Below are 12,573 nucleotides of genomic sequence, written 5' to 3' on the forward strand. Positions count from 1 at the left end.
TGTGTATGTGCGGTTGGATATGGGTGTGTGTGCGAGTGCATACCTGTCCTTTTTTCCCCCTAAGGTAAGTCTTTCCGCTCCCGGGATTGGAATGACTCCTTACCCTCTCCCTTAAAACCCACATCCTTTCGTCTTTCCCTCTCTTTCCCTCTTTCCTGATGAAGCAACCATTGGTTGCGAAAGTTTGAATTTTGTGTGTATGTTTGTGTGTCTATCGACCTGCCAGCGCTTTCATTTGGTAAGTCACATCATCTTTGTTTTTAGATATATTTTTCCCACGTGGGATGTTTCCCTCTATTATACCCAGAACCTGTAAATAGGTTTCAGATAAATCAGTTTTGAAGAAAAACTGGCCCCGCAGTAAGTTTAGCCAATAACTCATCTGGACAAAGCAAAGGGTAGGTGTCAACAATACATTGTCTGTTAACTAAAACTTTAAAGTTGATGCAGAGGCAAATCTGACCAGTTGTGTTTTTTGTAACAGGCTGTATGGTCCCCAACAATGTCAGTGTGTCCAATTCTGATTTCACTTGATTACGCAAAGCCACTGGAATAGGGCACACACTGAAAGGTTGCAGGTTAATGTGCACTACTAAATCAGTGACACAACCTAACCCATCTGAGAAAAGACACGAGAACACAGAGAATCTAATTACTGGTAAGGGACTTGGTTTGAAATTAGGTGCACCATATCTGAAATGCAAAAACCAAAACCGTTGAAAGTATCCAGACATCATCTGGTACCAGCATCAGCAAATTTGTGGTACCAGCATCATCCAATGTCAAAAAAATCAAGGAACAAACCACAGATTTATACATAGTGGGAGCCATAAATTGCCTCAAAATTGGAATATGCTGCTTTTTGTAACTCACCAAACATTGAGTAACCAGCAACAATGCTGGAGATCCCAAGCTCATGAAAGTTTGTGATTTCAGTAAAGTCAATTCTGCATGTGTCCGTTTGTAGTCGGAACACTTTGTCCATGACTCTCAGTTCAGTTAACAATTATTTATGATTTGTAAGCACTGGAGACACACAGTTAACATCCATGTCCATGACTACAGAAGTGAACAGGAAATGACAAGCAGACTCTATATGTCCTTTTTTGTTAGAATTGTTTCAAGTTGCCCAATGCTTAGGGCACGCGTCCCTGTCATTTTGCATGAAACAATATGGGTAAGATAGGAGTGTGGAGTGTTGCATTTGCTGTGGTGGTCGTTTGGCATATCATTGTCCAGTGGGGAATGGAGGCCACGTTTGTACGACTACCACACCCACGTAGGCCCACGTTTGTACGGCTACATTGGCTCAGCCCCCAAGAACTGACTGAGGCCTGATGACCAGGAACAGGAGCCATCACAGCAATATCAAATCAAACCACTGATGATCAGCAGTATGAGAGATGTCAAAAGATTGAGCAATATTTAACACTTCAACCAATGCACCATAGTGTGCATGGATGCACCTCCTTGTCCAGGGCCAACTGAATGATTGTATCACAGACCATAGAATCAGCATATGAGTTATAAGAATTGGTAACAAACTTATATTTGTGAGTGAGGCAGCGGAGATTGGGTGCCCAGGCCCAATAGAACTGGTGGGGCTGCTTATGACAACAATAGAACTGAACGTGTGCTGCAATGACATGCTTGTGTTTATGGTGATAATTTGACAACAACATACACATTCCATCGAACAAAAGTGACGCCGATTTCTGGAATGGGACTAACTGGCACAACAACTGATGGATCTGAGGAGAAATCCTAGAGAGGAAAAAGGCCTTACACATTTGCATCAGTGACACCAAAAGCGAGGAAGTGTTGCCAATGCTGCTTTTCATACTCCTCCCAGTCTTTGGCTGCATCTTTGTTAGGGGGAAGCGGCAGCAGATATGTTGATGGCAGGGAAGCCTGCATAGTCAGTGTGGCCGACAAGTTCATGATAGCAACATTAAGAGCCTGCTGCTGCTCAAGGGGAGATTGGAGCACTGCCTCTGCAGGCAGAAGAACCAAAGGAACAGACAGACGGAGCACATGGAAGTGAACACCATGCTCCTCGCCAGTTGTATCATACTGTAAGACACAAACAGTAGAATGGCCACAATGAACCAATCTTTCTTCTACATACAAATGAACAACAGCTGAGAACGTAGACACAGACATAGAAACAATCCACAAAGAGGAGGGCTCCAGTAAGTGGTGCGGCGGATGCTGTGCCTTGTGTACCGGTCATGTGACCCACCACAGGTGGCCTCTGGTGGCGAGTCCTCGCAGATGATGTTGGCAGCAGAATATCCAAGTTTTACATACAGGGTTAGAGAACTATTCCATGATCTGTTTTACAGTACATATACACGTTAATGTCCTTTGTCATTGCCACCATTTATTCCCTCAAAAGCAAGATTATAAATTCCTAGCTATCAACAACTTCTGCAAATACTTAGTGGGTGCAGTATTAGTAAAGGTAGAAATATCATAGATGATTTCATGTCTACACAGTTTTAATTACCTTCATGTAACATAGTTTGAGACTATGTTCAGTCATTTATTTTTATTATTTTTATGAGAGATAACTTTAATGATACATTTGGAAACGCTCTTACAAAGGGGAATCATGAAGTTTTAATTATCACCTCAATTTGAAAAGAAAAACAGAAAAAAATGTTATTAAAGTTTTTGGATGCTTTCCAGTACATGCCTGCAGTTCTGGTACATATTATAATCCTCACACCACAGTAATATAGCACACTGCTATTAGAGTCAAAAAAAATTATACATTCCAGTGATCAAATGGAGAATCGTGCAGTAATTCATCTTTGGCAGCATCAGAAATTTTGCAGCTGTGTCAGCCCAGTCCAGTTGGCTAAAGAAGTGACCTAGATTGCCCTGATGCAGCTGCAATATTTCTGCTGCTGCCAAAAACAAGTTACCACACCATATTCCCTTTCATCAATGGCTGTGCTCCTCTAGTAGCATGCTAAGGTAATGTAGTGTCATTATTTTGGAATGTACTGCAACTCTGCTTCTATCTGCAAACAAAAAAATTATTACCGACATTATTTTTTGAGATAATAGTTGAAACTTTATGGCTTTTTGTTGTAAGAATGTTTTTCAAAGGTATTCTTATAGCAAATATTTCCTTTATAATATGGTTTAAACCAGAACTACAATATTATATATAAGTTCATAATTTTGATTAATTTTGTACCATTTCATTTAATTAAAATGTACATCTTTGGTATTTTCCACATACCAGATGTTCCTCTACATGGACCCAGGCAGTAACAAGTAATGCCACTATATAGGGATGCTACTGAGCAGTGGATTAATTAGTTATTTGTCTGTATCCTATGACCAACGGCTAAACTGCTATATTCTAGTTCTTCTTTATGTGCCTGTTTCCTGCTTAATGCTTACACTAGCCAGGGATCTGCATGCAGTGCTTTGTGTAATTTTTTTTTTAAGTGTAATGTACTATCATAGAATGTCGTTAGACTATGACTGGAATACTTACATTTTTGTAATACATTGTGGGACAAATAAAAGTGGCCCAGAGAACAGAGTTCCAGGGTACAAAGACACAGCAGAGGACACAAAATATAATACTAATCTGACAATAGCAGATGTTGAAAGTAACTACAATTCATCTCTTGGCAATTTTGGCCTCTGGACAGCAAGTTGCTGTAGTCAGATCATTGCTGGATGGCCGGAATAGCTGCAGTCTCATCAGAAATATTCTGCTGCAGTTCTTGAAGACTGATGATTGTTGTGATACACCTCAGACATGAGAGTTCCCCACACAAAGTAATAACACACTGACAGATCAGATCATCTTAAGTGGCAAGCTAGGCCACGACATAATGACCTCTGCTAAAAACTCAGTCAGGCTGTATGGGCATTTGCTCCATTTTGTTGGAAGTAACTGTAGGGCTTTTCGCCCTCCATTAATGCTGCAACAAATGGTTTCAAAATTTTGCCATGACAGTGAGTCAAAATCAGAGTCTGGTGAAAGAAGATGGGACCAATAATGCTGTGTGCAGACATTGCACACCAAACCCCAACCCTTTGATTATGCAATGGTGTTTTGTGGAGGTTATATGGATTCTCCGCTACCCAGAACCTGTGAGTTGACGTAACCACTCAGGTGGAACCAGGCTTTATCAGACATAAAAAATAGATACACATCCAAGACGTTCATTGTTATTTCAATGAACAGCATCTGCTGGTTTTAATGCATGAACGACAAATGCATGGTAGGAATGCACATGCAGGTCTAGGTGGAGTATTCGTCTGCATGATAGGTGTGATATGCCGGTCTCTTGCGACAGGTGTCAGATTGATTTGGTAGGAGTCTGAAGCATTTTCTGGTAAACCACAGCAACAGTGTCCAATGTGCAGGCATGTTTCAGGATGTTTTTTGATTTTTTTTCAAAACAGATTTTATTTGAAGCTGTTTTTGGACTAAGCTTTGCATGGCACTCTTTGCTGGCATTTTGACACTATTACACTTCCCAGCAAACAACTGACCACACCATTTCCATGGCTTTGTTCCCACATAACTTTGCATTACAAACACCTGCTGCTCCACTGTGAGTACAATTGAGTGCTTCACTGATACTGGCACAGCCCACACTATGCTCTGAACTGGAGTGGATCAAGTGGCAGACATACATGTGGTGTGCACACCACAGGGTGTGGTTATGTGCATACATTCATGTCCAGTCATATCCACTCGTCTGGGCCACTTTTATTTGTCTCACCCTGTATAAGAACAAAACCACGTATTAAAATAAAAAAAATTTAAAAAAGTTAGGCTGAATGGAAGCTTTAGCAGCATAACGTAGATTACTTATTAAAATTATTATTATTTATCTTGGATATAATGTTTAGGACATATGCCTTGAGCTAAATAGTTACAATATTTCATAAAATTTCTTCATTGCTTCTGTACCAGTTTCATTTTATGAAATGGCCATGAATAAAGTATTACTAAATACTGCTTGTCAAGTTAAGTATTTTACCAAACAATCTGACTTTATGGTACCGGACATGATGCATTGCTGCTGATATGTCAGCTATGAGTGAAACTGTTGCATTGAACTTGGAGAGAAATTTAGATTGTCAAGTGTAGCAAATAAAATTTCTAAGTCAACAATGTCAAATGCTTTGCTGAAGTGTAAGAGTCAAATGATAGTTCTCTTGTCTATCCATGGTAAGCTTCAGGTCATCTGTTACTTTTATGAAAGCAGATGTTGTGATGCTGTGTGTGCAGAAAACTGATTAATATTCATGTAGAAGGTTGTCTATATTTAAGAGTCATCACTACTCCTTTATGTTCTTTCTGCTTTTCCCTGGAGTCCTGAACAGTCTGAGATTATTGTATATATGCTGTCATTCCAGCTCGTCACATTTCTTGATCATCTTCTGTTCAAGTAAATGTGCTTTAGCCTCAGTTTGAGGACAGACCATGCTCATGATCATCTCCAGAATTTCCTGTATTTTGTCCATCACTGCTACAGTGACAGCACTGGTGATGATGCAGCTCATGGTGCTGGCCAGTCCCCAGTGGGTCTCGCTGGGATGGCTGCTGGCAATGCAGTGTGTTTTTCCATTTTTAAGTGTAGTTCCACTTTACCAATATTCAAAGCGAAATGCTAATGCAACACCAGAAACTTAGTTCTCAGATATATTGATTAATCTAAGAGCATAACAACATCTTTGGATTTCAAGTGAACTTGCAAGTTAAAGTAGTCACTAGTTGTTGTCACGGACTATCTCCATGATATGATAGTGGAGTGGATCTTTCCATTTCTCATAACAACATTCAGCTTCTAGTGTGTTTATCACATAGTCTTTCTACCATGAGAGTCTTGAAAAAATAATTTTGTGATCAGTTTCACACAACAAGGGTGACAAGTAAGCCTACCGATTAGACAACAATGAGTTTTTATGACTTTCTGACAGATTAAAACTGTGTGCAGACAGAGACTTCAACCAGGAAAACTATGACTCACAGGTAATGCTCTCAACTGAGCTATTGAGGTAGAACCCAACCTCACAGCTTCTTTTCTGGCATTGTCTCTTCTCCAGCAGAAGTAAAACCGGGAGTATGTTTCGTGAGTATGTCCAGATAGTTCAGTTGCTGAGATCAGTGTGAGCATTGCTCATAAAAGCTAATTTTCTTTGTTTGAATCCCATCTAACACAGTTTTAATCTTCCCATGATGTTTCAAAACAATGAACTCCCTGCTGTAGAGTGCCTACATTCTGGAGATTTTATTTGCCCCTCTGTAACTCTCCTTGCTTACTGTAACTTTGATAAGGAGACGATCGCATCGTTAGGAGAGATCAAAGTTGGAACTCACATTCAGTAGCTTGTAAAACCAACCACATGACAGTGATGTATTTATTTAAAGAACAAAGTTAGGTTGATGCTATAATGTAATGACCAGCTGGAATTTGATCTCAGGAGTACATCAGTTGCAGTAGGCAGTATTTTAGCAATTTGTATTTTATTTTCTTACAAGAACATAAACATAATTTTATCTGTGTTCCTATCATTCGATTTTGCGTATTTTAAAGTTCTGTGACAGTTGATTTATCAATATTACTCTTGAAATGTTAATAATTGAAAAGAAAAAGTTAGATATATCTGCCTGTTTCAGAATCACAAATTGCAAGTACAGTCGCATAGGTTGCCCTTGGCGAGGTCCATTTCATGAAGAGAGCTCACATGAGGCGACTTGCACTCACCCACATCGCTCAGGAGCAGAAGTTATGGACGCCCTCCAAGATATTGACCAGAAACGTGAGGAAGAGAAAAGACTGTATGACAGTATCTTTGATCTCCTGTCCTGCGAAAAAATCAGCTTTCAAGGTACATAATTTAACTTGTATATTGTATCCAGATTGGTGTGAGCATTCATCAGTTCATAAGTAGAACAAATTTTGTAGTCAGTCATGCACTATGCATCTTTAATGCTCTGCGGTCCCATGTCCCATCCAGAGGGGCTTCTTAATTTTACAGATGTGGTTCTGCTACTGCAGCTGCCGCCACCCCCACCCCTCTCATTCCCCTCTTGCCCCTAGAACTCTCGTGCCTAAAATCTACGTACCATGGTGGAAGCACTTTGTTGTTGTGATACTGAATTCATGTACCATTTATTTACCGTAGATTTTCAAGAATTCCACTAGATGTGCTTTATTTCTAACATGAGCATGTCAGTTTTATTACTATTTTGCAGTGACTGGAAAACTGTCATCAGTGACGTGGTGTTTACATCAATGTGTGCTCATTGAGAAACTTCATAGTTTGAGTCATGTGACATGCTGGGGGAAAAATGATCTAGGCAAAATGATGCTGATTCTTGTGAATGATTACAGTAGTGAGCGCAGTGAAGTAATATATGATGAACAAAATACTGGTGGTTGGAGAGAACCGCAGATCACAGATAGGTTCTATGCAAGTATCATTTTTGGTGATGAACTGAAAGAAAAAAGAAAGAATTGAAAGGAATTGTGTGTGTTAAGTAGGATGGCTCAGGCCATTGCTCTGATAAAAGTGGAGCACAGTATAAGCAGTTGCTGTGCAACATTAAAAAAACCAACAGCAGTCAAAATATACATGAAGAGAAAGGAGCCATCATTGTATTTCCAGCTACAATTTTGATAGGGAATCTATGATGTGGTAGAGAAATATATTTTTCCTAGTTGCATAATGTCAAGCAAGGTAAAAAACAATGTTATAGTATACAAGAAGTGTACAGCTATGAATTGGAATATAAAGTTCTGTATAAGTTTTCTACAACCATTTCCCTTCCATTGAAACATTTCTCTTATTACCACAGTTTTTCACTACTAGCAGCAATTAACAACTTCATGTTATTCATCAATTATAGGTAACTGGTACATTGAATAATGATGTCAAAATGTGAACACTGTGAAGTCAGTCATACCAGACTTTCAAATCTGATAATTTCATGTATAAAGTAATTTGTATTGTAGTATTTGCTGTAAACCTAGGCATAACTTTTTTGACATCTCAAGTTCATTCACAATCATGTTACCCCAAATTTCAACACAGCAGCAAGTTTAAATTAAGAATGTTGTTGTGGTCTTCACTCCTGAGACTGGTTTGATGCAGCTCTCCATGCTACTCTATCCTGTGCAAGCTTCATCATCTCCCAGTACCTACTGCAACCTACATCCTTCTGAATCTACTTAGTGTCATCTCTTGGTCTCCCTCTACGATTTCTACCCTCCACACTGCCCTCTAATGCTAAATTTGTGATCCCCTGATGCCTCAGAACATGTCCTACCAACCGGTCCCTTCTTCTTGTCAAGTTGTGCCACAAATTTCTCTTCTCTCCAATTCTTCTCAATACCTCCTCATTAGTTATGTGATATACCCATCTAATCTTCAGCATTCTTCTGTAGCACCACATTTCGAAAGCTTCTATTCTCTTTTTGTCCAAACTATTTATCGTCCATGTTTCACTTCCATGCATGGCTACACTCCATACAAATACTTTCAGAAACGACTTCCTGACACTTAAATCTATACTCGATGTTAACAAATTTCTCTTCTTCAGAAACACTTTCCTTGCCATTACCAGTCTACATTTTATATCCTCTCTACTTCGACCATCATCAGTTACTTTGCTCCCCAAATAGCAAAACTCCTTTACTACTTTAAGTGTCTCATTTCCTAATCTAATTCCCTCAGCATCATCTAACTTAATTCGCCTACATTCCATTATCCTCATTTTGCTTTTGTTGATGTTCATCTTATATCCTCCTTTCAAGACACTGTCCATTCCATTTAACTGCCTTCCAATTCCTTTGCTGTCTCTGAGAGAATTACAATGTCATTGGCAAACCTCAAAGTTTTTACTTCTTCTCCATGGATTTTAATACCTACTCCAAATTTTTCTTTTGTTTCCTTTACTGCTTGCTCAATATACAGACTGAATAACATCGGGGAGAGGCTACAACCCCGTCTCACTCCCTTCCAAACCATTGCTTCCCTTTCGTGCCCCTCGACTCTTACAACTGCCATCTGGTTTCTGTATAAATTGTAAATAGCCTTTCGCTCCCTGTATCTTAAGCTTTCTCTAAATCTACAAATGCTAGAAATGTATGTTTGCCTTTCCTTAATCTTTCTTCTAAGATAAGTCATAAGGTCAGTATTGCCTCACATGTTCCAACATTTCTACGGCATCAAAACTGATCTTCCCCGAGTTCGGCTTCTACCAGTTTTCCCATTCGTCTGTAAAGAATTCGCATTAGTATTTTGCAGCTGTGACTTATTAAACTGATAGTTTGGTAATTTTCACATCTGTCAACACTTGCTTTCTTTGGGATTGGAAGAATTATATTCTTTTGCAAGTCTAAGGGTATTTTGCCTGTCTCATACATCTTGCTCACCAGATGGTAGAGTTTTGTCAGGACTGGCTCTCCCAAGGCCGTCAGTAGTTCTAATGGAATGTTGTCTACTCCTAGGCCGTGTTTCGACTCAGGTTTTTCAGTGCTCTGTCAAACTCTTCATGCAGTATTGTATCTCCCATTTCATCTTCATCTACATCCTCTTCCATTTCCATAATATTGTCCTCGAGTACATCACCCTTGTATAGACTCTCTATATACTCCTTCCACCCTTCTGCTTTCCCTTCTTTGCTTAGAACTGGGTTTCCATCTGAGCTCTTGATATTCATACAAGTGGTTCTCTTCTCTCCAAAGGTCTCTTTAACTTTCCTGTAGGCAGTATCTATCTTACCCCTAGTGAGACAACCCTCTACATCCTTACATTTGTCCTCTAGCCATCCCTGCTTAGCCATTTTGCACTTCCTGTCGATATCATTTTTGAGACGTTTGTATTCCTTTTTGCCTGCTTCATTTACTGCATTTTTATATTTTCTCCTTTCATCAATTAAATTCAATATTTCTTCTGTTACCCAAGGATTTCTATTAGCCCTCGTCTTTTTACCTACTTGATCGTCTGCTGCCTTCACTACTTCATCCCTCAGAGCTACCCATTCTTCTTCTATTGTATTTCTTTCTCCCATTCCTGTCAATTGTTCCCTTATGCTCCCCCTGAAACTCTCTACAACCTCTGGTTCTTTCAGTTTATCCAGGTCCCATCTCCTTAAATTCCCACCTTTTTGCAGTTTCTTCAGTTTCAATCTGCAGTTCATAACCAATAGATTGTGGTCAGAATCCACATCTGCCCCAGGAAATGTCTTACAATTTAAAACCTGGTTCCTAAATCTCTGTCTTACGATTATATAATCTATCTGATACCTTTTAGTATCTCCAGGATTCTTCCAGGTATACAACCTTCTTTTATGATTCTTGAACCAAGTGTTATCTATGATTAAGTTATGCTCTGTACAAAATTCTACAAGGCGGCTTCCTCTTTCATTCCTTCCCCCAATCCATATTCACCTACTATGTTTCCTTCTCTCCCTTTTCCTACTCTCGAATTCCAGTCACCCATGACTATTAAATTTTTGTCTCCCTTCACTACCTGAATAATTTCTTTTATCTCATCATACATTTCATCAATTTCTTCATCATCTGCAGAGCTAGTTGGCATATAAACTTGTACTACTGTAGTAGGCATGGGCTTTGTGTCTATCTTGGCCACAATAATGCGTTCACTATGCTGTTTGTAATAGCTTACCCGCAATCCCATTTTTTATTCATTATTAAACCTACTCCTGCATTACCCCTATTTGATTTTGTGTTTATAACCCTGTAGTCACCTGACCAGAAGTCTTGTTCCTCCTGCCACCGAACTTCACTAATTCCCACTATATCTAACTTCAACCTATCCATTTCCCTTTTTAGATTTTCTAACCTACCTGCCCGATTAAGGGATCTGACATTCCATGCTCCGATCCGTAGAACGCCAGTTTTCTTTCTCCTGATAAACAACGTCCTCTTGAGTAGTCCCCGCCTGGAGATCCGAATGGGGAACTATTTTACCTCCGGAATATTTTACCCAAGAGGACACCATCATCATTTAACCATACAGTAAAGCTGCATGCCTTGGGAAAAATTACGGCTGTAGTTTCCCCTTGCTTTTTGCCGTAAATTTAGAATATGTCCCCTAAAATACATCAACTTAAAATAACAAGTGTGGCAAATTTAAAAACATCATTATGCTGGGCAAATTTTGGGCGGCAGGAGTACCAGAACAGATTTCAGAAAAGCGGTGCAGTATAAGACTGAGTGTTGTCCAAAATTGGATCTTAGTTGTTATAACTTTTAAGATAGGTTTACAAAACTGTATAGATAGTTGGTCCTAAAGATTAAATTTTGTGTTTTAGATTTTTGCGTAGGGACCTTCAAATCATGATATCTCCTGAACTAATTAATTTCACACAACATAACTGTGTCACAATATTCAGGATCAAGAACTTCACTACTGTAATAATAAAATCTGAAACACTTTAAGAAATGAAAACATTAACAGGTATGTACAGACATGTTAGTACAATCTTAGTTTTGTAGTTTATCAAAATAAATTAATAAATATTGAGAGGTATTTATAACATTGTCAGGTTTTTTTTTTTTGAAAACTGCTATGTTTAACACTGATTAAATAAGCCAAAATTTTATTTAAGTAAGCTAGGAAGTTATGGAGGGTGAAGATATTTGAGAAGTTAAAACTGGGTCAGTCTGTGAGGTATGCACAAATAGTGTGATTGGTAGTTTGCTGCTCTGTGGGATAGAGATGGGAGTTGAGAGTCCCAATTTAGCACATAATTTTAACTCGTCAGAAATGATGAACTTCATTTACTCTTCATACCTATCATCAGACATGTCTTAATGAAAAATCTGGATTTTTTAAAGCTCTCTTTGTAACATGCTAAGTGCCCTTGAGCCTTCATACTTCTTTAGTATATCCTTCTCCCATGTTGAAAAATCACTAAAAATGTTTGTGTAAGTATTTCATATGTTCACATATGAAAATAAATTCTATATGTGTATATTATGAAGTTTTCTTTTAACTGAAGGTATATTTTCTGTTTCTGGGAGAGTTGATGATTTAATTTTACACACATTTTAACAACTGGTAGTTATCTTCACCAGTTGTTAAAATGTGTGTAAAATTAAATCATCTTATCTTCTTCATGACATTGTAATTCTGTCAGAGACAGCAAAGGACCTGGAAGAGCAGTTGAATGGAATGGACAGTGTCTTGAAAGGAGGATATAAGATGAACATCAACAAAAGCAAAATAATGACAATGGAATGTAGTGGAATTAAATTGAATGATGCCGAGGAAATTAGATTAGGAAATGAGACACTTAAAGTAGTAAAGGAGTTATGCTATGTGGGGAGCAAAATAACTGATGATGGTCGAAGTAGAGAGGATATAAAATGTAGACTGGCAATGGCAAGGAAAGCGTTTCTGAAGAACAGAAATTTGTTAACATCGAGTATAGATTTAAGTGTCAGGAAGTCATTTCTGAAAGTATTTGTATGGAGTGTAGCCATGTATGGAAGTGAAACTGGACGATAAATAGTTTAGACAAGATGAGAATAGAAGCTATTGAAATGTGGTGCT

General features: G+C 38.6%; 1 protein-coding gene across 1 annotated transcript in view; it reads left to right on the top strand.

Annotated features, from left to right (window-relative positions):
- Positions 1-12,573, top strand: part of LOC126483864 (cysteine and histidine-rich protein 1 homolog) — a 58,044-nt gene that overhangs the window by 18,956 nt on the left and 26,515 nt on the right. The window contains exon 3 of the mRNA XM_050107087.1: positions 6,665-6,876. Within this exon, the coding sequence (XP_049963044.1) occupies positions 6,665-6,876 (212 nt within the window). The remainder of the gene's footprint in view (positions 1-6,664; positions 6,877-12,573) is intronic.

This window comes from Schistocerca serialis, chromosome 6 (genome assembly GCF_023864345.2).
Source record: "Schistocerca serialis cubense isolate TAMUIC-IGC-003099 chromosome 6, iqSchSeri2.2, whole genome shotgun sequence".
NCBI classification, from domain to species: Eukaryota; Metazoa; Arthropoda; class Insecta; order Orthoptera; family Acrididae; genus Schistocerca; species Schistocerca serialis.